Here is a 27,406-nt window from a genome sequence, read left to right as displayed (position 1 = left end):
GTAGAATTTTGGAAGATGACCACCAATGCATCCACTATCTCTACAGCCACCCCTTAAACACTCTGGGATGAAGATCATCAGGTTCAGGGGATTTATCAACTTTCAGTCCCAATAATTTAGGGAGAAACTGTTTAACTAGCAGAAAGCTTGGTAACCAGAGGACACAGATCCAAGATAATTGGCAAAAGTCCAGAAGTGGGGATGGGGAGATTTCCCTTTTAAAGATAAATTATTAGGCTATGTAACACACTGTCCATCTGCCAGGATGCTTGATGCTCCTGGCTTCTGTGCCTGGAAAGTACTTGATGTGAGCAAGATGTGAGCATTCGTAGTTCATCAGCATAAGCAAAGCCCACAGGAGTGTTCAGGGTCATGGTCTGGAACACTATAGAACATAAAATTCAGACCCGGTGATTTTGGCTATCTAGTAGGATCAATTTCAACTTGCCTCCACAGCGTCTATAGCTGGTGTACAGTGGGCATCTCATATGAATTTTCATGTGTGACCCAGCAATTAAAGGACAGCTGTTAATCCTGAAGCAAGTTAACTGATTCATTTCATGCATAAGCTTACAAGTCATAGTTCATAGGATGTCTAGCTAAGGAAAGTGCTTTTTTTGTTGTGAGCAAGGGATGACAGAGCATCTTGACCTCTGTCATCACTATAGGGAGACATTGAATTGATAATCAAGCAGTATTCCACAAGGAAGGAAAATTATAAGGGTCATCTTTACATACCATCTTTTGGAATTGACAGAGGTTTGGGCTATTTTTGGTGAGGGAACAGTGGAATATAACCCACAAAACTAAAAATATAAAAATTGTTAGAATTTGTTCTGTGTCCTTCTATCGTGGACTGTAGGCACAGGACTTGGTTCTCAGATAGATTGTGCACGTGCTCTGGCATCTGCTTAACACTTGTGTATTGCTACACAAGTACTATATCTAAACAGGCTACAGAATAAGTACGTTGCTCCTAGGTAAGATTCCAACCTCTCTAAAGAATCGAACATGTGACTGATGTCAGTAGTACATCATCATCTATATCATATATTAGCATATCCCTTCTGTTAACTGTATATACTGCCCAACTGATGACAAAGACTTCTTATTTCAGAAATATTTAAGTCACCTCATGCCTGTGAGCATTGATGACATGATGTATTTAGTGTGCCATCTTTTGGAGGTAGATTACAGATTGCAGTAAAAACTGTTTCTGTGGCTAGTGTAACAGAGGTCTCTTGTGTTTTGATTGGTGGCCCTCTTAGAATAGCAGCTGATAAACAATATTTGTTAAACTAGCTTAACTTCTAGTCTGAAAGTGTGTATTTTATGTTGGTGGTTCTCAGCTCGCTGGCAGTAAGGCCTGTCTTGGTCAGGTACAGCAAACGGCTGTATACTCACCCATTAGCATCACTCTGTGATAAAGTGCCAGTGACAATCTCAGTGGCTTTCTCAGTAACTCAATCTCACCATTGATTTTAATTGAGACAGAGCTATAATAATTAGCTGTTTAACTGTTTAGGGAGAAGCTTCCAGCTGACTCTCTAAAACTCACTGGTAAAGCTGCAATCTGTTTAGTTCCACTGGACGGAGCATAGCAGCATGTCTTCCTCCCATAATGGAGGCTCAAAATTCCATGGGCTCCTAATTATGTCAAAGGAGTCCAATGTAACTGAAGCTCCTGCTTATTTAGGGGCAGGGGTGCTGACTGCCTATATTGGTGCCTGCTCAAAAACTGTATTGGCAACAAGAGGGTAGTTTTAAAAAAAAATGTCTCTTAAGTACTCTGTCCATGCTATAAAACTGGCTGGTGATGAGACACAAGTTGTGAGTTTTTGGATCAAAAGAGTCATTTTGATGGTTCCACTGAAGTTACATCAATGCCAAATAAAGCTAACAATATTATTCTATCTGCACTGGAATAAATAGATGTCTTAACATGACAAACGTAACAGGAAAGAGCAGATTGTTTCTGACCTCCCACATTTTTCCTCTTTAAACAAGGACTTGCCAAAAGTTCAAGATGGAAATTTTAAATTTCTTAACAGAAGCAGAAGAGAGTATTTGAAACTTCTAGATGCAGAATAAAGGGTAATTGGGAGATAAGAAAAAGTTACATCACAACCCTCTGATAGAAAAAAAAATCACTTTGGCACTAAGACTGAATTTTTAAAACTATTTCTCAGCAAAAAAGACACAATAAATTTTGTTGAAAAGTTTCCAGTGAACCAGTAGAGGAACTGAGTTGTTTCTTTGCTTTTCTTTTAGTGTATGTGGAGTGGCTAGAGAAGTGTTTCACTGCTAATAATATGCTTGATGTTTCTGATAATCTGGCTGTTAATCAGGCAGCGGGGGAAGGAAAAGGGTGATATTTCTGGTTGAAATAGACCCAGGAGTTTATGAAATACTCAAGAATTTGCTAGACCCTGTGAAGGCAAAAGACATGCTACAGCCAGGCATTTTTGAGCAGCGCTACAGCCCCATTCCACTGGAGATTGCAGAAAGCTATCAGTTTGGAATCAGGAATCAGTTACCCAGTGAGGACATTGGACACTTTACTGTGGCTTTGAGAAAGCTGTCCATCCATTGTAATTTTGGAGAATTTCAAGAGAGATCATTGTGGGCCAGATTTGAATGCAGTTTAAAAAGTGAAGGCATTTACAGTAAGTTGCTGACATTGCCAAAGTTAACTTTGGACATAGCTTCCAAACAGCATTGGACATGATGGAATGTGACTCAAGAAAATTCAGAGTTAACAGCTGCCATTCATCTGCTGAAGTAAATAAGCTGCAGTTGCATAAGCAAGAGGCCCTTATAACCGCATTTAGTAGTAGCAGTGGTGCTAAAAGATTCTATTACTGGTGCTTAGGCCAACATTGGGCACAGAATTGTCTATTTATGAAGGCAGAGGGCTACCATTGCAAAAAGAAGGGGCATCTTGTCAAGGCATGTTGAAAGAATGTAAATGGAGAAAATGCTGCCTGAAGGAAATAGCAGTTACTGTGTACAGTTTGTGAACAGGACCAGGTCGATTGAGGGGTTGGTTGAGATCCTTATTACCCAAAGCACAAGGACGTCTAGTGCAAATTCGTAGGGCATCATTGTATCATTGGTTGGAGCTCCGGTAAACATGAAGGTTGACATAGGCATCAGTCAGTGAGGTTCCTGAATTGCTATACCATCATAAGGTCAGTCAGGCATCAGCTGGAGAAATCGAGCTTAGAATAACAAAGTTTATGGAGGAGGGAAAATCCCCATAATGAGAAGTCTGTCAGGGCTAGTACAAGGAGCATTCTGCAAAATTATCCATTATTGTAGCGAAGGGTGAAAAAACAGCCTTGCTAGGAAGAAACTGGTGAACAGCAGTTAAGTTAAATTGGAATGCCTAGAAGTGAAATTCACAGTGCAAGACAACATGATCAGCAAGTACTGCAGATGCTTTAGTGAATCTGCCAAACATATCAAGGATATACGGCCAATGTATCGGTCTAGAGGAATGCAAGATCAGTTTATTGCAGACATTGTCCAGTACCCTATGCTCTAAAAGAGAAAGTAGAGCAAGATCTGAAACGATTTGAGACTAAGAACATTATATTTGAAATAGAAGAGAGTAATTGGGCTACTCCCATAGTGGTAGTTCCAAAATCAGATGCTGGAGTAAGAATATGTGGGGATTTTGAAGTAACCATAAATCAGGTACTGGAATGTAACCCACGCCCGATACTGAACATGGAAGATATGTTCACAATGTTGGCAGGAGGCCAGTTTTTTTTCAAAGTTCGGTCTGACAAATGCCTATCTGCAACTTGAGTTAGATGATGAGTCTAAGTCATATTTGACTATTAATGCAGACATTGGTCTTTTTCAGTTTTAATGGCAGCCCCCAGAAATTTCCAAGGAGTGATGAACCAAATATTGCAAGAACTTGAGGGAGTAGTGTGCTATTTGAATGACATACTTATTCCAGCTCCAGACAGGCAAACCCACGCTGACAGGCTGGATAAGATGCTCTAATGTTTGGAAAAGCATGGAAAAGCCTTCAGGCGAAGGCACACGAGTGTGAAATGTTCAAAACTCTGCAGAGTTTTTGGGTCGCAGGATAGACAAAGATGGGTTACATCCCACCAAGAGTAAGATTCTTTCAAATGTGCCACACCTTCAGAATATCTCTGAGCTCTGATCATTTTTGGGCTTAGCGAATTCCTATGGCAAATTCATACCAAATTTGGCAACATTTTTACATCCATTGAGTGAACCTTTGAGGAAGGGACAAAAGAATGTGACAAAGCATTCCAGTTGTGTAAAAGTAAATTGGTAAATGGTACAATGGTTGTACATTACGATGTGTCCAAAAAGATTTAGCCAGCATATGTCTCTCCATATGGAGTAGGTGTTGTGATCTCTCATGTGTTAGATAATGGTGAGGAAACCAATTACATTTGCCTCATGTGCCCTCAGTGACAGTAAGTGCAATTGTGCTCAGGTAGAATGTGAAGCATTGCCTTTGATTTTTGCAATAGGAAGATTTCATAAATACTTGTAAGGTTATAATTTCACAATTGAAACTGATCATAAAGCACTGACAGCTACTTTGAATCCAAAGTCTCCAGTACCCAGTCAAACTGCTGAAGTTGTAGAATAGTTATGGTAATGAGATAGTGATGTATGTCATGATGTAACAATGACATCAGCAGTCATGTGCAAGAGACAGAGAGGACAAGATGGAATAATCTGTACAAGAGAGAGATGTACTTGCCTAGAAGCTTAGAATGTAGAAAAGTGTAAATAAAGGAATTTTTGAAGAAACATATTGGAGGTAGACCTGACTCACTCATAGGTAGAGGGAAACCTAATACTAATCTGCAGCAGGCAAGAAGTTACCTGGTATTTAAAGTGTAAACCAAACCATAAACCAGAGATGGGTTTTGATTTTGTCTGCTTTTCAGAATGACGTTAAGTACAGATATCAGAAGATCATTATAATACCGATGGAATGCCATCACAGGTAGAGTTCAACAGGGAAGATGTCTTTTTCTTTTAACACATAGATGAGTTGCCAGCACAGCACATGGCATTGGTAGAACAACTCATAGGCACCCTGTATTGGCAAGGGTATAGGAATATATTGCAAATAGGTGGTCAACACAGATACTGAATCTCGACATCAGGCCATTTTTTACGCATAAGTATACGTTAATAAACATTGTATTATATGAGGAGCCAAAGTTGTAATTCCTGAATGGTATAAATCGCAGTTGCTATGTGGTCTTCAGGATCAACATTTAGGGGTGAGCTTGACAAAGAGCCTAGTGAGAAGCTATCTTTAGTGGCCAAGGTTAGATAGGGACATAGAAGACACAGTGAAACAGCATAGAGTATGTCAAGCTGTAAAAAAGAAGCTGCCATCGGTACCTTTGCAACCACAGAAATGGCTAGCTAGAGTGTGGCAGAGGCTGCATATAGATTTGAAGAATTTGAAGGGTTACAGCTATACATTGTGATAGATAGTCATTCTAAGTGGGTTGTGAGGTTTCCAATGAATTGAACAACCAGCACAGATATTTTGCATAGTTTGTTTGCTGCTTATGGGTTCCCAGAAAAAATTGTGTCTGATAATGGACCTCAGTTTTGTTCAGAAGAATTTCCAAAATTTATGAGAATGAATGGGGTAAAACACACTAGAGTTCCATGGTATCATCCTGCTTCAAATGGACTAGCAGAGCGCACAGCACAAATTATTAGGCATGATCTTGTTAAGCAAATCCTAGATACAACTGGGGAAATGTCTGTTGTCATTGAATTACAAACTGATGAATTTTTTGCTGATTTATTGTAACACACCTCACACTACTACCAGCAGAATGCCAGCTGAATTGTTTCTTATAAGACAGCCTAGATAAAAGCTTTCATTGCTGATGTCACATTTCGCACAGTCAGTAGAAGGGAAATAATCCAGGCAAAAAGAGAGTCATGATAGGGGTAGGGTGAGAGAAAGAAGTCTGAAGGTGAACCAGAAGGTTAAGGTGAACGAACGTCATCATTAATGGTTGGAGTGATTACCAGGAAGAGTCATGAAACTATGTGGCCCTCACACACATTTGGTCAAGATGTTTGGTTGTGGAAAGGTAAGGTTTGTACATATAGATCATGTCTTATCTCATGAAGAAAGAAGTTGTGAAGAATCAAATGAGTCTGATGAATTGGATAGTTGGGATATGAGTAGAGTACCAATAGTTACTCCAGCAGAGGTTGTGCCTGAACCCAGTTCAGATCAGAGTTAGAGTCAGACAGACGTGTGTGATAAAACGTAAAATTCAAATGAAGATCAAGATTAAAATCAATCTTTGTTGGAGAAAACTTCACCTCAGATTTGGGACAAAATGGGTGAAGGCCTTTCTCCAGGTTCTGGAAGTTTGGGTCAAGAAAGGAGGCATCCTCTTTGGAATAGCAAAGCAATTGAATTTGTAAATAAGTGAAAAACAAGACATGAATATAAGTAGTATAGAATTTGAAAATTGTGTACTTTCTCATTATTGAGGGGTGTAATAGTGTAATTCATCCAAAGGACAGCACTTACAGTATTGCAGCACCCCTTAGCACTGCAATGACCAGTTTACGGATCAGATCCCCTTGTAGGTCTTGACCTTTGGTTCCAACTCTGGTTGAACACCTTCCCAAAAGCTTCATCACAGAACCTCCAAACAGCCTGCCCTGTCAGCCTCCCCCCTTCCTTACGCATCTCCCTTATCCTTAAACTTAATAAATGAAGGTGTTCAAAGTAAGTGAAAAAGACAGTTTTTAATGACCCTTAATTTTTCTCCTGGTTTGCAGTATCCAGGAGATGAAGTTTTAATTGCTGCAGACTCCGGGACAATCCTGGACAGTTGACAACTCTATCTTGAACCCATAATCTGATGCTGTGGCAACAGAGCCAAGCTAACATGCACGTATCATTCCTCTGGGTTCCTGAATATGGTGATCAGATAATTGGGTTTAATAGCCTGACTTTCTGCCTCGCTCCTTCACATATTATTTATTCACCTTTCTGTTTCAACAGGACACTTAAAGATCCTGTAAAATTTCTCTGTTGTCCCAATACAATATTGTGCAGCATTGCCACAGAAAATATCCTGGAATTCTGGGCTTTCATGCTACATTTGTGGGAATATTTGGAGTTTTTGATGCTCTTCCCTGTAACCTCCTCCAGCCCTGCAACTCTCTGAGATCTTTGCACTCCCCCAGTTCTGGCGACTTGGACATTCCTAATTGTCATCAGTTCACCATTGTGGAGGCTTCCCTTCAGCTCCACTCTGGAATTCCCTCCCTACACCGCTCCACCTCTCTCCTTTTAAGACATCCCTTAAATACATTTTATTAAATTAAAGGCGTTATAAAAATACATGTTGTTGTTGTTAAAACCTATCACCGGTTCTAATTTGTGGCTGGATGTCATTTTTTGGGTAGCGTTTTATAAAGGCGCTATATGAATGTAATGTGCTGTTGTAAACAGCGGGAGCTGCAGCCTGTATGTTTCAGATGATCTTTGTCACTTTCACATTCACTGGGAGACTCCACAGAGATCACGCGATAGTCAATCTGCTGCCGACCGCTCCCATATCCCAATATTGGAAAGCTGGAGCTGTCCTACGGATTCTGTTGAGCGACCCTAAAACAGGTATCTTGTGCACAGAGATTACTATTAGCCAGCGGAACTGTGGCGATCGTCCCCCGTTTTATTTTTGTGTTTAGGGCGAGAACTGTTTCCGGGTACCTTTCAGGAAAGCGGGATTCAGGCCCTGGAAGTTTACACATTGAATAGGGAACAGTGATAAAAGATGGCGAGCTGAGCAGATGCAATGAATTTGAGAGGGCTTTGTAGTGTTAAGGGTAACAATACGATTTCTGTATTGGGAAATGGTGTCAGTAATCGCGGACTGGAATGAATACTGTTTCCGTGGTTTCCAGTGTGTGCTGTTGTCTATAGTGAAAACAATGCTGGGTGAACCTCGGGGGGCTAAATTGAACAGCCCCCACAGACAAAGGGCTTTGGGATGTTGCAATGCGCCTGTTCAATGTGATGCCGCCGGCATGTCAACTTTGTGCTGTCTGCTTAATTGTAGTGTGCAGCCCTGACTGGCTGCACTCCGCAGTGGAAGCCAGAAATTGTAAGAGGATAGAAAAAGACAATCAAAGATACAACATTGGACAGAGCGTGCTCCAAGGTTCTCAGACGTTGCACTGGCCACTTGCTGGACCTGGTGCAAAGGAGAAATGACAACCCACAGATGGCCTGGAGACCCTCCAGACTAACTCTCAGAGGGTAAAACAACCAGATATCTGTAGCAGGCAATGCTAGGAGTTAAGCCCCGAGAACCTAGCTGTAGAACCACACAATATTTAATGACCTCACACAAGTGCCGAAGGTCAGTGAATTCATTTCAAATGCCACATTGTACCTAGTGCACCACTTCCACATTGCTCGTTGCACCACATCCAAGTAACTCACCCAACAACAATCCTATCTAACATTCATAGATGAACCTTATTATTAAACACTTAACACTGCTGTGAGCCTCACACCCACATCTCTAATGTCAGTGGCTTCTTCCAGGCTGCGACTAACATAATTGAGTGTCTCCATTTCTGTATTCACCAGAAATAAAACCAGAAAATGCTCTGAAGAACAGCCAACCAGGCTCAAAACATTAACTTTGTTTTTATCTCCATGCTGTCAGACCTGAATTTTTCCAGCATTTTCTGTTTTTATTTCAGATTTCCAGCGTCTGCAGTATTTTGCTGTTACCCTTTATTCACCAGGTCATGGATGTCTTGGTGACCACATTTTGGAACATATACCTGTAAGAGAAGTTGAAATTAGTAATTGTGGTGGCCCATGTGATTTAAGGGAAAAATAAAACAATATTTTAAAGTTGGGGTGATGGTCCCTTTAAGGACTAGATTTCTCAGAAAGAAGCTTAGGTTTAAAAAACAGCTTGTTACCAGTAACTGATCACGTGACCAAGCTCTCTGGGAGAGGAGCAATACAAAAAAAAGTCAACCAGAAGTTAATTTTAGGGGTGAGTAGGTTCTCGAGTCCAGTGCTGTGTTTAAGCAATTTTGTTTTTAGTTTGATTCATAGATGTTACAGCACAGAAGGAGGCCATTCACCCCATTATGTCCATGCCAGTCAACAAAGATCTGACAACACTAATCCCATTTTCCAGTGCTCGGCCCATAGCCCTGGAGGCAATGGCAACACAAATGAATATCTAAATACTTCTTAAATGGTACGAGAGTTTCTGACTCAACCACCCTTTTAGGCAGTGAGTTCCAGACACCCACCACCCCCTGGGTGAAAAAAATTCTCAACTCCCCTCTTAGTCTTCTACCTCTTACCTTAAATCTATGCCTACTGGTTATTGACCTCTCTACTAATGAAAAAGTACTTTCCTATCCACCTTATATATGCCCCTCATAATCTTATACACCTCTATCAGGTCTCCTCTCAACCTTTGCTGCTCCAGGGAAAACAACCCCAGCCTATCCAATCTTTCCTCATAGCTCAGACTCTCCAGCCCAGGCAGCATTCTGGTAAATATCCTCTGCACCCCCTCCAGTGCAATCACATCCTTCCTATAATGTGGTGACCAGAACTGCACGCAGTACTCCAGTTGTGGCCTAACCAGCGTTTTATACAGTTCCAGCATAACCTCCCTGCTCTGGTATTCTATTCCTTGGCTAATAAAGGCAAGTATCCCATATGCCTTCTTAATCACCATATCTACCTGCCTTGCTACTCTCAGTTCTGGCTGGGCCATGTATAGACTGTCCGTGGACACGATAGGAAGAAGCTACTCTCAGGAATCTGTGGATATGCACACCAAGGACCCTCTGATCTTCAGTACTTTCCAGGGTCCTACCATTCATAGTGTAATCCTTTGCCTTGTTAGCCCTTCCAAAGTGCATTACCTCACATTTTTCCAGGTTGAATTCCATTTGCCACTGCTCTGCCCATTGACTAGTATATTGATATCCTCCTGCAGGTTAAGGCTATCCTCCTCACTATTAACCATCCTACCAATTTTCGTGTCATCTGAGAACTTCTTGATCATACACCTTACATTTCAGTCCAAATTGTTTATGTACACCACACAAACAGCAAGGGCCCTAGCACCGAGTCCTGTGGACCCCACTGGAAATAGACTTCCAGTCACAGAATCATCCCTCTACCATTGCCCTCTGCTTCCTGCCTCTCAGCCAGTTTTGGATCCATTGTGCCACTTTGCTTTGGATCCAAAGAGCTCTTACTTTCTTGACCAGTCTGCCATGAGGGACCTTCTCAAAAGCCATGCTGATGTCCATGTAGACCACATCAAATGCATTGCCCTCATCAACACTCATGGTTACCTCCTCAAAACATTTGATCAAACTTGTCAAATATGACCTTCCCTTAACAAATCCATGCTGACTATCTCTGATTAATCCATGTCTCTCCAAGTGCAGATATGTTCTGTGCCTCAGAATTCTTTCTAGTAACTTCCCCACCATTGAGGTTAGACTGACTGGCCTGTAATTTCTTGGTCAATCCCTTCCTTTTTTTTTTAATAATGGGATAACGTTAGCAGTCCTCCAGTCTTCTGGTACCTCACCTGTGGCCAGAGAGGATTTGAGAGTAACTGCCAGGGCCCCTGATATCTCTTCGCTTGCCTTTTGCGACAGCCTGGGATACATCTCATCCAGGCCTGTGGATTTATCCACTTTTAAGGCTGCTACACCAGCTAGTATCTCCTCTCTCTCTCTCTCTCTCTGGTAATTTCCTCTAATATTTCACATTCCTGCACCCTGAAGTCTGTACCTGCATTGCCCTTTTCCATGGTGAAGACCGACGCAAAATATTCATTGAGTATTTATTACAACAAGTTGGATGCCGGGAGCATCTCTTTTAAACAGGGTTCACTTGAAAATCTGGGTGCTGGCCAAAAGCTATCAAAAACCTTGATAACTGAAGAACTCTCGTAACAGTGATTTGGACTTCAGGGATAACCAAGCAAGAGAGAGAGCATTTCTAGATGCAAGGCTTCAGAGCTAAAGAACATTAGAACCAGCAGAGTTCTGATTTGAGGGGCTATGCTTAAAACGTTCGTGATGTCTGTGGTGAACTGGGAGTTTACAATTTTGGGACACTTGGGAGGAGATTTGGAGCGACTACCTTATGGAAGTGACGGGAGTTCTAAGAAATCTCAAACCTTATACGAATCTTTGAAATAGTACTCAGACCAAATATTTAATCTTCCAGTATAAAATAAAAACAGAAAATGCTGGAAAAACTCAGCAGGTCTGGCAGCATCTGTGGAGAGAGAAACAGAGTTAATGTTTTGAGTGCGTATGACTCTTCTTCAGAGCTAAAGAGAATTAGAAATGTGCTAATGTTTAACCTTGCAATTTCTGATGAGTATCTGACATGGGTTTTTTGGGGGGTTAAGTCAAATGGGTGTATAAGGAAATTTGAGTTAAGAAGTTTCGTTTATTGTATAAGTAACTGTTCATTGAAATTTTAAAAATTTAACATCAATGACTAGTTAAGCTAGAGTTAAGTTCTTTGAATTTTGTGCAGTAAAACAGCCAGCCTTGTGGGTAAATTCTTTTAGTAAAGATGGGAGATGGTGGTGTTGTGGTAATGTTACTCAACTCCTAACCAAAAGACCTAGGCTAATGCTGTGGTGACACGGATTCAAATCCCACTTATGTAGCTAATGGGATTTAAATTCAGTTAGTCAAAACATTTGGAATTAAAAGCTAGTGTCAGTAATGGTGACCATGAAACTATCATCAAAAACCTGTCTGGCTGTTTAATGTCCTTTAGGGAAGGAAATCTGCCATCCTTACTTGGTTGGATTTATATGTGACTCCAGACCCACAGCAATGTGGTTGAATCTTAACTAAATACTGAAATGGCCTAGTAAACCACTCAATACATGGGCATCAAACTCTGGCCTTGCCAATGATGCTCATATCCCAACAAAGAATTTAAAAAAAGCCTTGATTTTTGGAGTTCCAAAATAAAAGTTACTGGTCTCTACCAAGATCATAACATAATAAAAGATAAGGAATACTTTCAGTGCATGAGTAATGTAGAGGGAGTATTATACATAGTATAAATGTTTATACCAATCGTAAAATATACTGATTCATGAAGCAGGGTTAAAATGCAAATGTTATACTTACCAGCGTGGGAAAATAACATGTTGATATCTACAAGATTTCAAAGTGATCTTGAATGGGCTTGTGGTAATATGTGAGCATGTCTAATCTCACTCTGAGAATATTCTACAATTCTATACTTTACATTTGCTATGTATACATTAAGTCAATTATAGCAACTTGATGCTGCTTCTTGAGCTTGTATGGTAATAGATTTCAATGTTTCCCCAAGCCAATGTTTCCCCAAGTCTTGTGACCCCTGCACACTCCAACATAAGCAGCAACAGTTAACCCATGGTTTCCATGCTATGATTCTATAAGATAACTGCAGTGGCCAAAATGTTCTTTGACATAGGTATTAGACAACTGCTGACGATAATAGCTTTGAAGCTGAAAGGTCAAGTTCTGAAAAGACTGAAGAAAACTACCTTCTCATAATCTGTTTATTAACAGCTTCAGCAAACAAATTGGGGATAGTAAAAATGCATATTTGTAAATGATTGCTTTTCCAATGACGTCTGCTTCTAATACATTTTGTTATGGTTGACCTACAGTGATGTGTGATTTCTGAATCCTTTAGTTCAGCAAGATGCCTGTGCACATTGATGACATGATGCGCTTAGTGTGCCATATTTCAGAGGTGGAGAAGTTGCAAGTTGCAGTGAAGAATTCTGGGAAGGGGGCACTTCTGGCTGGTGCAATGGCGTTCGCAGGGGGCTTGGTCGGTGGTCCTCCAGGAATAGCTGTTGGTAAGTGTTTGCTGTTAACCTTAGAGAATGAAGTTTGAGAATCGCTAATGAATTAAATCAACACTGAATGTGCTTGTTTTAAGTTATCCTAACAGAAACAGTAACCCATGGGATAAATGGATAGATGCCTGCATTTAAATACTGTGGAGAGAAATTTGGTGTGTGCGCATTGAGCATTTGTATGATAACATCACTGGCAATAACTTGCCGACAATTACCTTAATCAAAAAGGGTTTGTAAAGAAATGAATAAAGGTGTTTACAGAACACGTGATTTAAGAATAAAAGGAAAATACTGCGGATGCTGGAAATCTGAAACAAAAACAGAAAATGCTGGAAAAACTCAGCAGGTCTAACACCACCTGTGAAGAGAAAAACAGAGTTACTGTTTCGAGTCCGTATGATTCTTCTTCAGAGCAGGTGAGATCTGAAGAGTCATTTGAACTCGAAATGTTAACTCTGTTTTTCTCTCCACAGGTGGTGTTAGACCTGCTGAGTTTTTCCAGCATTTTCTGTACATGATTTAAGGATTAGTGGCGATACTGACCGAAACCTGTACAAGTGCAAACGGGAGTAAAATAGCGCGTGATGACGTCGGGTGAGTGTCCTGACATCATTGCGCAGACGCGCGATATTTCGCTTGGTGGGCTCATGTGGGTGCCGGAGTGGCACCTGCCAGTAATTAACAGGCCACTTAAGGCCATTAACAATCCAACTGTCTGTGATTTTTCCTTGCCCACATGATTTTCTGGTTGTCACATGGGCAAAAAGGGCAGGTGGACAGCTGACATTTTCACAAACCTCATCCGAGGGTGGGATAAACTGGGTTAGCATCATTGCCAGTGTGAGTAGTGAGGAATTTTGGAGATAGTTTGCACCTGGTAACTTATTGATACTTGGCAGCTTCACCTCTGTTTGGGGCTTAGTTCTTAGCTTTTCCAGGCCTCATATCAGGACTCATTGCTGTCAGCCAGGCCTCCTGAGGATTCGGAATGTGTGGACCCTTCCAGGTATCAGAAGCCTTCCCTTACCCAGGTAATGGGGATTGTGGTCTCTGCTGGTGGCACCTCTTCTGAGGAAAAGAGAGGGGCAGAAGGGAAAGGAGGCCAGGTGTCCCTATGCAGCTTCCAGGAGAACGACCTGTGGGAGGAGAGGCGCAGGCACAAGGGGCACAAGGCCAGCAGGTAGTCCAAGGTGGAAGGAGCCACAGAAGACACCACTATCCTGCTGCCAGGGTTCACAGGCAGCGATGCAGCTACCTCAATATGTTTGAGGTGCAATGCCGAAGGAGGGTCTCTCTTTCCATTTGCCAGATGATTGGGCCTGAGATCAGCTTTGACTGTGTGGGTGGACACCCCATGCCAGTGGCTTTGAAGGTCATAGTGGCCCTCAACCTCTATGCCTCCAGCTCTTTCCAGGGCTCAGTGGGGGATCTGTGTGGACACTCCCAGTCAGCTGTACACAGTTGTCAAGTTGGTGACAGAAGCTCTGTTCAGGTGGGTACTGACCTTTACTTTTTACCGTATGATCGAGGCCAGTCAGGCTGAGTGAGCCAGAGGCTTTGCAGTGATTGCTGGGTTCCCCCGTGTCCAGGGTGCCATCGACTGCACACATGTGGCCACCAAGGCACCAGCGGGTCAGCCGGGTGCCTTCATCAACAGGAAGGGATTCCACTCCATGAACGTGCAGTGTGTGACCACCGGATGCATATTCTGCAAATGTGTGTAAGGTACCCTGTTAGCTCCCATGACCCTTATATCCTGAGACACTCCCAGGTGCCGAGGTTCTTCAGTGCTCCTGCCTGACTGGATGGGTGGCTGCTGGGTGACAAGGGCTAAAAGAAAAACAGAATTACCTGGAAAAACTCAGCAGGTCTGGCAGCATCGGCGGAGAAGAAAAGAGTTGACGTTTCGAGTCCTCATGACCCTTCAACAGAACTGCTTGTCCAGGAGAGAAATGGAAAGCAATGGAGGTGAACAAGGCAAAAGAGAGATACGGAAATCTTGTCGCAGAGACGAACAGAACTTCTTCAAGGTAGGCATTTCTTGAAGACAGTGGCAGTCAATTAAACACAGAGATAAAAACAAAAAACTGCGGATGCTGGAAATCCAAAACAAAAACAGAATTACCTGGAAAAACTCAGCAGGTCTGGCAGCATCGGCGGAGAAGAAAAGAGTTGACGTTTCGAGTCCTCATGACCCTTCAGCAGAACTGGTGACAATGGTGACAAGGGCTATCCGTTGAAGAGGTGGCTCATGATGCCTCTCCATTACCCAAAAACAGAGGCAGAGAAGTGTTAAAATACAAGTCATGGCTCCACAAGGGCGATGATAGACAAGACCAGTAGGTCTTCTCAAGATGCGCATCTGATGCCTGGACCGTTCGGGTTGCACTACAATACCTCTTACAGTGGGTGTCACTGATAATGGTTGCATGCTGTGCTCTCCACAATCTGGCACTGGCCCGGGGGGCTGACTGGAAGAAGAGGATATTGATGCAGCTGCATAGCCAACAGGTGATAAGTCCAGTAGTGAGTCAGAAGAGGAACACGGTGAGGAGAACACTGAGGGCATGGATCCAGGCCTTGGTAACCTTCGGGGAGACAGGAACACCAGGGATGCCTTGATACAATGCTCGTTCAGCTAGACTACCTAAGATCAGCTTCAACCTCACACCAGGGCTGCCTCCTCCAACCCAGGTGTCTGAAAGGACCCTTTAATTTGAACCCAAAGAACACTCAGTGCCTGTGCAATAAAGTTCAGAGCCATCTACGTCCAGCATTACATACTGGAGTACCCTGCACCAATAAAATAAAAAGGTGAAGCATACTCAGGCTCTGATGACAAATACAAAATTTATCTCACTTTGACAATTACAGACTATTTACATAAACTTCTCTGGTCTTAATTCCCAGACCAGTCTACATTTATTAAACATAAATGAATATAAAATTATCCGTGACCTATCCCTCTTGAGCTCATGGTGCCTTTAACTTAGTTATGAGTACTATGTCTAGGTGCTTCCCCCACCTCACTGGCAGCAGCACTGGAGACAGTCTGCTGACTCTGCTGTCTTGTTGGCCTTGATGACCTTGGCGGTCGTCCCCTGGCCAGTGGAGTCTGTGCTGGTCCCGCCTGGGAGGGAGCGGCCAGTTCCACAGCTGGCATCTCCCCAGTCATTGCAGCCTCATCAGACGCCATGGTCACTGGTGGAGGGGCAAAGGTGCTGCCGCCATCATCCAGAGCATCTTGAAAAGGGCCCGCAGAGACGACAGGCAGCTTGTGCGCCAACATGAGGTCGCTGTGGACCTCGCTGCACACAATTGATCGACAGACACCTAGCTGGGATACTGGGTGCTTCATCCATCTCTCACAGTGACCACCTGAGGTCATTGCCTGTGTGCGGGCTTGCAGATCTGAGTGCAACCCCAGGAACCCCTCATTCTGTTCCTGTAGCTGCCTCCATGAGAGTCGCCGCTCTCTTAATGAGGAGGCAGTGCGCTCGCCCGTGACAGTGAACGCTGTGTCCACGCTCCATATGGACTCCTCCATCATGGAGACCATGGCATGCATACCCTCATGGATCTCTGCCAGATCCTCCTGCACATCCCACTGGACATCTAGCATCTGCCGCCTAAAGTACGACTCCAGAGGCTCATCATCAGCCTTCAACTGAGCATTGCCCTGGTCCCCAGCAGTCCTTGGACTGTCGGCACCATGAACAGTCTCTGCCTCCGCCTGCACCTCAAGTGAGTGTGAAGTGCCCTCACCAATGTGCACCGAGATACTCACTGCTGATCTAATGCCCACTGAGTTGCTGGTATCTGCGCTGGTGCCTGCTTCAGAAAGTGGGTGTGATGCAGGTGACAGTGATGCCTGGTGATCCCCGGCGTTGGGTGGACCTTCGGGGTTTCCAGTGGGACACCTGCTGGCAAACCTAAGCGGGAGAATCAAAACATGTCATTAGTTAAAGACATCACACTGTCACTGCACATGCCAGGCACCCTGGTGAGACGATGGAGATCTGCATAACAGTGCCATCGTCTTCCAATGATCAATGGGGCACCATATTCAAGGCTCACATCAGTGACGAGACTGCATTAGAATGGACTGCACTGCACAATCCGAAAGTCTTACCTCTGTGTACTGCGCTGTTATCTTTGTCTGGCATCCCAGCCTCTCCATGCCTGGTTGCATGGGGAGCGTGCCGGCTCTCCAGCTTCAGGGCATCTTGCTCAAACCAGGAGAACATCAACAGGTTGGGGCGGGGTGGTGCCTCCACCTGTACGTGCGCTCTTGGCTTGGTTATGTCTTGTCTTCTCCTGAAGGGACAGAGGAGCATTGACTAGTCCACTCCCTAGCTGCAGGATCATTGCAGTCTGGCCAAACTCAGCTGTGGACCACTTCGCAGGGCACATCCCCCCTGAGTCATGGCCTGCGAGCCGCAAGGCACTCAGTCCAAGCAGCCAGGGCTCACCCCCTTGGCCAGGACTGACATCATTGACAGTTGGCACTCAGACTCTAGCACCCCTGAGATCTACGGGGCTGGGGGCTGGCCACACCTTAGCACTTCTGCACACTGACCCATGTCAACATGGTTCGCACCCTTTCAGAACGCAGCAGGTCATTGAAGCGTTCTGGCACTGCATCCATGTGCACCCCACCATGTCAAGCCTGCTCACCTGGTTTGCCACCTCCTCCCATGCCCTCTTGGTGAGGTGTGGTGGCCTCCTTCTCCCATCTCTGGCGACAAGGGTGTCCCTCCTGGCAGCCAGCTCCTCCAGCAGGACCGCGAGGTACACATCTGAAAAGCGGGAGGCTGAGTGCCCACACGACCTGCCCTTCCGCCTGATGTTTGCTGCCGCACCACATGTGCATCTTCAGAACAACAGCCAGACATCCTTCCTTGGCAGCCTTTCTGGGGCTTCTTGGGCCTCCTTTATGCCAGCTGCCGGGTCGCCATTTGACCCAGCGGTGAACAGGTCCCCACCCCCATTCAGCCCTTGCCGGCCAGTGACGAGCCGCGTTTCACGCTGGGCGGGCCTTAACTGGCCCACTCAGCGTGAAATTGCGGTCGGGGCCCGAACATGGGCGGCAGTCGGTTTTGCGGACACTCCCGGACGTGCCTGCCTAACGAGGGCAAAATCCTGGCCCAAGTTGTTTGGGAAAACTGGAGAGATAGTAGGACTGCTTGATACTAGTTATGGTAGCCTTAATGGTTATGGTACTTCGCCAGCAATCCACAATGGCAAGTTGGGTAAGTTAATTCAATAAATCTTGTAACCAGATCAAATAACTAAGAAAGCGGCTGGAGTGATGCAAAAACCCAACTGGTACACTAATATCCCATAGAGAATTGAACCCTCCAGCCCTGCCAGCCTAGCCTACAATGTGGCATCACTCTCATCCTACATTGTTGATTTTTAATGCTTTCATAGCAACTAGGGATGAGCAGTAAATCTGGCCTTGCCATCATCCTAGGAAGAATTATTAGAAATTAAATTGATGTCAGCAGAGTTGTAATGGCCTCAAGGTGGGTTTGACAGACATTTCAGCTGGCCCCATTTTTACAGGGTTTTATTGCGGGTAGCTGAAATGTTTCAGGTGGTATGCCCCTTTTTTAAGTATGCAAAATGAGGTCCTACGCGCCTCATTTTAGAAGGGAACTGTTAGAAGGATGAACTGTGTGTGCCCTGACCATTGTTAATCGTGTATATATACCAATTCTCTTAACTTCTGTCTCATTTTTTTCTTATAATTAATCCATTTATACTGTGGATCATTCATGTTGCCTATCTTGCATTTTTTCTAATGCAGACCTATCCCTCTTAAAGTATGATAACCAGAAATGCTCACATTATTCCAAATGCTTTCTGACCAGTGGATTATTTAATCTCATTATAACCTTTATCAGTGTATATTCTCCCATTCTGACTAAATATCCCAGTATTTCCTAACATTGCAAGTACTGGGTCTAATATCATTCCCAGTTTCCTTTCAAAATCCCTCTAGGCTATTTCAGTCCCCTTCAGTGTATATGTCTTTGTAGTTTGTTCCAATATACAATACCTCACATTTGACAGCCTTGCATTTGATATGCCATTTGTCTATCCAATTGCATAACAGACCTAAGTCCTTCTGCAAATCTTCAACCTTTGTTCCTGGTTTTGTCCCCGAATAAAACCTTACTTAAGTATCCGCTGCAAATTTAACAATCCTACATTTGGATTCAGTATCCTGGAGTGCTAGGACATGGTACACTCAAAATCCCTGTCTGTGATATGACAGAGACAACGTGAGCTTCCCCCAGAGGCTCTATGTGGCATTACAGAGAGACAGTATGAGCTTCCATCACATAGTGCAAACATGGGATGGACATGCCAGAATTGACTGACAAGGAAGTATTCAATGAACGGCATGACACTAGGAAGTTCTGAGGAACAAAGGGACCTTGGTGTGTGCATCCATAGATCTCCGAAGGCAGAGGGGCATGTTAGTGGGGTGGTGAAAAAGGCATATGTGCCACTTGCCTTCATCAATCAAGGCTATGGGCCAAGTGCTGGTAAATGGGATTAGGTGGATAGGTCAGTTGTTTCTCACATGGATGGGCCGAAGGGCCTCTTTTGCACTCTGTGATTCTGTGAAGAGTGTTTAATGTGAGTTAAAAAGGGATGTAACTGAAAAGAGTTCTGTATTATGCACTTCCTTGAGGCATTTGTCTTTTATAAAATTGGTGCAGTATTTAAATGCAGCTTCTGGTCATTGTGAAATAAATTGAAAGTCCATAGTGAATAAGTACCCCATGTATTTCAGTAGATAAATCCACCATTTAGGAAGAATTTGAGCCATATGGACAGGAAGAGTTTGATCACTAGTTAATGCTGAATTGACTGATTTTAGTTGGGTGGTTTACAGCATTTCAGTTACCTTCTGCATTCCAACTGGGGAGAGGAAAATAATACAATTGCAGGGCTATGGGAAAAGAGCAGAGGAGTGGACTAACTGGATATGGCTCTTTCAACAAGCTGATACTGGCACAATGGGCTGTATGATTCTTTAAACTATGTTGGAAAGTGCTGATGTGTGCATGCAAGGTGAGGATGCGATCCGGCCTGGCTGTGATATCCTTCATCATTAAATCACCTGCTGACACTCACTATTCTGGCTCCTGTCTAAACAATAGCTCTTCGGTCAAGGGACCTGAGGGCTGCTGGAATTAGAGGAATGTAGCCAAATATGAATCAACATCTTCAGGAAAAGAGGAAAATGCATTTTTAAAAAGTAGAAAATAAACAATTTTGAGATTTTTATCTTGGATTTTTATTCTCCCTAGGTGGTGCAGTTGGTGGGTTGCTGGGTGCCTGGTTGACTAGCGGACAGTTTAAACCATTACCTCAGATTATTATGGAACTGCCACCTAATCAACAACTGGTACTGTCTACTGATGTGCGCAATATTGTCCAACATTTGGACTGGACTGATGCAGTACAACTGATATCATTAGTGATGGGAAATGTCGGCCTGAAGAAGGAGGTGATGGCAGCAATGAGTGCATTTTTTTTAAACCAGCTCAATGCTGAGGTGCGGCACTTTGACTGAAACCTATGCGAGATGCCTTTTCTAGAAATCTAAATTAGATTGCATATGCTGGAACATAAAAAAAAAAGCATTAATTTTGCTTGTAGAAATTCAAAGATCTATGAAGGATTTAATTCGGACTATTCTACAGTGGCACTGGGGAATCTACATGATGAATTCTCCTGGTGAAATGTTCATGAATGTTGTATCTAACTGACTTCAGAACCAGGCTTTTTGAATTTGTTTTAGTTTGTTGATGACCATATCTCTGGCTGTTGAACTGTCGGTATAATTTGGGATTAAGCCTGGTTTGCAAGCAAAGAATTATTCTGCTTGAGAATATAGGATAATTGGACCTGACTTTCAAAGGCTTGTTAATGCTGTTTCAATTATATGGCAAATAGTGAGCAATGAATTAAGTTGGTAGTAAATCAAAAAATTGGTACCTATAGCAAAAATGTGATCATTTAAAAGACAGTGAATGGATGCATGCTGGAATGCTCTAAGAGAGGACACAACACGCCCCAGTGTCACTCCTGAAGTTAAAAATGTTGAATTAACTATTGATCTGACTAAGGATGATGCAAGGACAAGGAAGTGTAGATTCTGATCTGAAATCTTAGTGACCAAATTGTAATTTGAGAAGAATATAATGGGCAAGGTGAATATGGTACTCCATGCAGTACCAATACAATTTATTACAAAAAGTTACAGGGGTATGCTGCTGAACATGACACCAAGGAGTTCAAATGGCCAATGAAAAGTTCCTTTATGCATTAGGAGAAGCACATTGTGAATGCAAATTGTAAAAATGGGATTATAACAGGATATCATGTTACAATAGGGACCAGACAATCAAGTATAACTAATCAGAACAACCACTGGCTAAGTCTGCTGTATAACACCAGCTTCTAATGTCTTTCTGGGACAAGTATAAGATAGAGATCCCATCAGGAGCCTCAAGAATCACAATCTGTTGTACAAAATCCATAATGTAATTGGAGCCCCTCCATTCACCACAGCTGCCAATCAACCAGTTGTGGCAATACCAGCATTTACTGACTAGCCATGGCACCAATAGCAATCAGGAATAAACATGAATAAATTTTGTCACTCCAGGATTGCTAAGAATGACCCTGAACTGATATAATGTCTTGTACTTGAAGAAATAGTCCAGAGCTGGAGGTTAACAGGGACCATAGAAAATTTCAGAACATGTGCTTATGGACTATAAAAAACCCACAAATGGGATCACCAAATCAATAAGCAGATCAGGTGGAAAATGTACATAAGGTGGACAATAATAACAGCAGCAGCAAAGGACATTTTGATGGTGCTGCCAGTGAACAGAAAGATGCCAGCAAATGTTTTACACCGTAGTGTTAAGCAGTAGACACTCAACAGCAAGGTAGAGAGAAAGTGTTAAAAGCTGTGGCACTCTGCTCCCCCCCTCCACCGCCTCTTGAAGGAAAGAGCCTCTGAAAACAGGGAGTGAGATAACGGAGGATGGATTGGATTTGGAGAAGGAGTATTAGACAGCAAGCAGAATTTAATCCACACAATGACGATCTCGGAGAGCCAGTGAGAGTCCCTGATTGCTGGTGAGGGAGGGATGGAAGAAGGGATGGAGGGGTGGCTTTCAGTGGGACTCCCCTTTCCTGATGCTGGATTCCTCAACCAGGCACTGGATACCTGACAATAAGTGACCTCACCAGGAACCCTGGGTTTGCTCTTGGGCTTCCCATATGGCGACTGCGCTGCATGTTCCTGGTTGAATACCAGCGGAGGTAGAATGTGGCCCTTAAGCGGGCATTGCTTGCTCATTTAAGGGCCTCAATTGGTGTCGGGTGGGAAGGCGGTCCAGGAGCCTTCCTACCCCAGACTTAATCTGGGAAGAGGTGAGAAAGCGGCAGGGTCCCCACCCCACACCACTTACCCCAACTTATGCCCCCCGCCTCAAAACTTGTCTCAGGGGAGGGCATTAAATTAAAGACCAACAAGGGTGTAGTGGCTGAAAGAATGGCTTTTTTTTAACCAGTTGATACACTGCGTTGAATTTTGTTGATATATATGCGAGATGCTAAACACCTTTGAAAATGAGGTCCACTATATTGTCAAAAAAGTTTATTCAACAATCAATATTGTTTATTAAAAATAAAATAACCATTGTGTGGCTTAACAGTAATACAAATGTGAAACACTTTTTAGATGTTGGAAATCTGCATTAAATACAGCAAATGCTGCAAATAATCAGCAGTTCTGGCAGCATCCATGGAGAGTTAATGTCAATGACCTTTGTCAGACTTCTGCTTCTTTCTCCACAGATGCTGCCTGACCTGCTAAGTATTTCCAGCATTATCTGATTTTGTGTGGTTTAACATGACTATTAGTGAAATGAATTGAGGTGCAAACATTGTGGAGCAATCCAAGGGGTACAAATACATTTTGGATGGTAGGGCAAACTGTATGGTAACAAAATGGCCCGATTTTCTTTCCAATGCCGAATGACTATTGACACTTTGCATCCCCACCCTGGATGAATTACATGCCCATGAATCTTACAATGGGTAAACAGTAACTTTCTTCTACAAAATACTGATGAAGCTTAACTTCAAATTTTGCGGTCTTTGCTGACATAAACAATCATTTTGAGTTCCTGGATTTCTCATGTGAATGCTGCTATTAGAATTTCAATTCAAATTCTAAATCAGCTTTAAAACAATTAGAATATAGACTGTTCAGTCTATATAGAATGTTCAATGATATCCCCTCTTCTGAGTTATACTTAACTTTTCAGAGTAAATCCAGATAAGGCATTTATTTTTGGAGAAAATTGCTCCCCATCAAAATAGAACTAGAAGGTGCCCATGTTAAAAAAGGAGTAAAGTAAATGTGGAGAAATGAAAATGAGTTAAGCAAATTAAATAATGAAAGCCAAACACTAAGGGATTATGAGGTACTTTGTGAGAATTGCTAGTATCCTACAAGTGTGGGAATCTACCATGCAAGGGAATACATTTTTCTGATGTCAATCTGTAGGCTTTATTCAAAAGCAATTTATTTACACATTGTAAATAAATACTTTCCATCATTTTTTGAGCAGCAATTAGGCATAATTTGCAAAATTAAGGGAATCCCAATGCTTATTGTTTTGCAATTAGGTGCAAAACATATTGGTAAACTCCTTAAGAAAAATCTTAACTGCTTTAATTGCTAAACTGCATCAAAATACATGTGCTTTAGTATTAGTCTGCATAATGTTTACACTGTTTTCATAATATACAGTAAATTATTGTCTTTAAAACTCTCCTGGCACAGAGACTTATTCCCCAGATACACATATTAGAAAATTGATCATTCTGTGCCCATAATTCTCCATCCATTATGGACAGAAGTTGGGACAACTTGTGCCCAATTTCAAATTGCCTAGCTTGCAGTACTAAATGTAACTTACTGGCTGGTGCTACAGTTTAATTTATTGAGTTATTAACTCTTGGTTTAAATGCAGCCCAGATTGATAGGATGAAAATCACTTCTCTTACAGTACTAAGAGTCTTATTTAAGGTACACTTGGGCAGTTTGTTTTTTCAATTTAATTCCTAACCGGTACAAATTATTGGTAGGGCAAAATTGCCCAAAATGGAAAATAAATTCTCTCTAAGTTGTCAAGATCACCCTGAGATGGTGTAGTTGGTTTTACTTTTAAAAATCGAGGCAAAGTGCTTTTCTCTGGTAAAATATATTCTTAAAGAAATAGTCTGGGCAACTATTGTTTTTTGAGTTTGGGGGAGTGGTAGAGCTCATTCCTGGAAAATATGGAATTCAAACAAAAGGTACTGGAAATACTTAGCACATCTGACAGCATCTTGGGAGAGAGAAACAAAGTTAACATTTCAGGTCAGGGACCTAGAAAGTATGGGGTTTGTCCTGCACAGTAACTGCAAAATTATGATTATCACTATTTGGTGGACAGAATGGCAGGCATCCATTATGAAAGCTTTTTAGAAGAATTTAGAAGAATGTATAAATCATTGAGTTTGTGAAATGAATTACATCTTAAATTGTGTGTGCATGGTACATGAAATAAATAGCAGTTTATGTTTTAAATAGGATTTTGGCCAAAAACTCATTTTATTTTCAGCATTTTAACATACAATGTTAAGAGGCAATCACGGTCAATATATGGTGCATATAATATACAATTTTGAATGAAACTGAAACTTTTAAGAATATTTAAAATATTTAAAACCATATAAAGGTGCTGCTGTGAACCACTGAATGACCTCAGTTAATTCAGACAATGTTGTTTGGGGCTTAGCAATGTGCCACATCAATGGCACAGGCCCGATTGCATTGCCTAACAGAAAATGTTATGAAAATGTTAAAAAGTGCACATTATGTTTTCACATCAGCTTGATGACATAATGATTGTATTTGATAATTAGGTGATCATGCAATAGCTTTCATGTTCCAAGGTTCTCCGTTTCATATCTAATATTTATCAGTTGGTATTATAATGCTGAAAGGATCAGCATTTGTGACCACTGCTCAAAACACATACAAATTGTGCTCATCTCCTTATTAATTCCATTTATAAAACGGGAATCAAGATCTGTAGTTTTGAAGAACGATGTGCAAATCTAGTTTACTGCACCTATGGGCCCAATTTTAACTCAAAATGGGTGGGTTTTGAATGAGTTAAAATCTCGCCCTGCATTTCATTAATCTGACAATTTGTGAGGCATTGCTTGCATTCTTGATGAAAGCATGGTAACAAAATAGTTAAAACACAACTTGCAGTGGCAATGTATAAGTGGCTGGGTAGTGACAGCCCAACCTGTTGCTCTTGTTTACAGAAAGGTGAACTAACATTGGAAGGTGAGGCTTTTTGATTAACTTTTATTTCAAGTTAATAAGTGTCACAATAAGAGTGCTAGACTTGGGGATTTCTTTGAAATTATTTTAATAGTGACTTCTGACTTACTTGTACAGCAACGTTCCTTTTAAGTTGGATGCCGTATGTGATAAAATTAAATGGTCACCTGTCATTGGAAGTTGCCTTGAACCTTTCCCCTGTCTGTCTTGTCCCATTTTAGAACAAAATTATTTTAATGGGAAGTCCGGCAAAATTCAGTGGTGATCAAAATTGTTGTGATCAATAAAGAGCAAAGAGCTTCCTCGAGGTTATCTGGATTTTATTGGCTGGGGGTCAGCTTTGAAAGTGAATGAACTTCTGTGGGTGGAAAGTCAACTGTCAAACATGGTCATGATTTAAAAAGTTTCAAAATGGTGTAGTCGCAAAAACACTAAGTATCATTGAATAAAATATGAAGGTAAAATGAAGTCATGTTCGGTTTTGAAACCTAATATTTTGATAGGAAATTATATTTAAACCTTTGTGATAATTGACCAGTTTATAAATTATTGAGGTTTTTCTTGTGAATCTTGTAAATCTTTTTTCTTATTAAGTTATATAACTGAACCATTGGTAGAATATTCTTGCAGGATGTTGTGTAAAAATGTAACTTAATAAAAAAAATTACATTTGAAGCCTTGCCTGTGTCAATCTTTTGTTTCACCTGCGTTCCCATTTTATAAATTATTTCAGAAAATAAGCTATATTTTGACGGTGCAAACTTATTTTTACACTTGATGAAGACTTCTCCAGCAACAATGAGAGCTCTTAGCAGATGGTGAGTGCAGCCACTGGCATTAGAAGCAAATGTCCAAAATGCTAACCAGAAGTGAAAACACTTTAAACGTTAAATTCTCAGCTTCAGAATAAATCAAATATACACTTACTTAAAAAAAATACTCCAGGTAGAGCCTTGCTAGCAGCGATATGCCAATCATGGTCAAATTAGCATTAATGAGGTGCTAACGTCTTCAAGTTGGGGTCGGTAGATCCCACATTAATGCTAATGGGTAGCAAAAGCATTCAGCCATTCTCGGGTGGTAGATCATTTTAATATGAAAATCAGCAACCTGTGATATAAATATGGCCTCAATTACTATTTTGGGAGATGAGTGGAGCATGCGCTGACCAAGAGGAATCCAAACATATATGTTCTGGATTATTTTTATGGGGCACACAATACCACAGGCCACTACCACCCCAGGATTCCTGCACACTTGTGAATTTCCCTCCCATGGACACACTTCTTTGGAATCCAGTATTGCACTGGCCTAAATCATGAGCTAAATCATATCTGTTTGGGGAAGGCTGCTTGCCAGTTCTATTCAAAGGAGGCTCAGGCCTCAAAATGGCTCCTCTCCCTGTGCTCACACCATGGGCAGCTTGGCACCCCTCAGAAGGCTACACAATAGTTCAATATACTCCCTAGTGTGCCATCTATACTCATCCACACCTGTCCCTGAGACTCACCCAGGAAAATTGGGAACAAACAACAGCCTTCCATTTGAGTCATCCTGAAGACTGAAAATAACCATAGCATCTAACTTCTAACAACTAATCTTACTGAGTCTGAGTGCAAAGCAAAGTGGCATCACCATGAAATCAATTTTTAATTTGGAATAAAAGCTCTGCTGCCACATAGGAGACAATATTTTGATGAAGATAACGGTGGTATATAATACACAGAATTCAAGCAGAGAAAACAAGGGGTGGGGAAGCAATCATAACAGAAATAAGACAGAAAGATATTGAATACTTACTGAAATTGTAGATGGCTAGAGAAGAAGGAAAAGAGCAGAGAGAACACTCAATACTTAAATTCTCTGCTCAGTATTGTTTAACACAAAGTTAATGCTGTGAAAATGGAAGTCACATGCACAAGCTATGCATATTGATGCCTGGCTGACATGAGAGGTGCCCTCTGTTTAAGCTGCTTTTCAATTCATTAGGAAGTAAAGAGAC

General features: G+C 42.1%; 1 protein-coding gene across 4 annotated transcripts; it reads left to right on the top strand.

Annotated features, from left to right (window-relative positions):
• Positions 1 to 7,571: 7,571 nt before the first annotated feature.
• Positions 7,572 to 26,079, top strand: LOC121279996 (protein C19orf12 homolog). Of its 4 annotated transcripts, none has more exons than XM_041191627.1 (5): positions 7,579 to 7,678; positions 8,776 to 8,861; positions 12,785 to 12,953; positions 20,285 to 20,484; positions 25,626 to 26,079. In XM_041191627.1, exons 3-5 carry the CDS (start codon positions 12,794 to 12,796, stop codon positions 25,689 to 25,691), a joined length of 426 nt encoding a protein of 141 aa, XP_041047561.1. In that variant the 5' UTR covers positions 7,579 to 7,678; positions 8,776 to 8,861; positions 12,785 to 12,793; the 3' UTR covers positions 25,692 to 26,079. The 4 variants fall into 4 exon arrangements, with proteins under 4 accessions (XP_041047559.1, XP_041047561.1, XP_041047558.1 ...); XM_041191624.1 differs by having other exon boundaries at positions 20,285 to 20,532; XM_041191625.1 differs by lacking the exon at positions 8,776 to 8,861 and having other exon boundaries at positions 7,572 to 7,678; positions 20,285 to 20,532.
• Positions 26,080 to 27,406: the final 1,327 nt, after the last annotated feature.

This window comes from Carcharodon carcharias, chromosome 7, assembly GCF_017639515.1.
Source record: "Carcharodon carcharias isolate sCarCar2 chromosome 7, sCarCar2.pri, whole genome shotgun sequence".
In the NCBI taxonomy this organism is placed as follows: domain Eukaryota; kingdom Metazoa; phylum Chordata; class Chondrichthyes; order Lamniformes; family Lamnidae; genus Carcharodon; species Carcharodon carcharias.
The sequence above is the reverse complement of the archived record's forward strand: the minus strand, read 5'-3'. Positions and strand labels throughout refer to the sequence as shown.

Bases quoted from the DNA above. Each gene is read 5' to 3' on its own strand.
- LOC121279996 (XM_041191625.1), top strand. From the start codon at position 12,794: ATGCCTGTGCACATTGATGACATGATGCGCTTAGTGTGCCATATTTCA. The intron at 12,954-20,284 runs GTAAGTGTTTGC...TATTCTCCCTAG, and splicing joins TCCTCCAGGAATAGCTGTTG to GTGGTGCAGTTGGTGGGTTG. The intron at 20,533-25,625 runs GTGCGGCACTTT...GTCCCATTTTAG, and splicing joins TAAACCAGCTCAATGCTGAG to AACAAAATTATTTTAATGGG.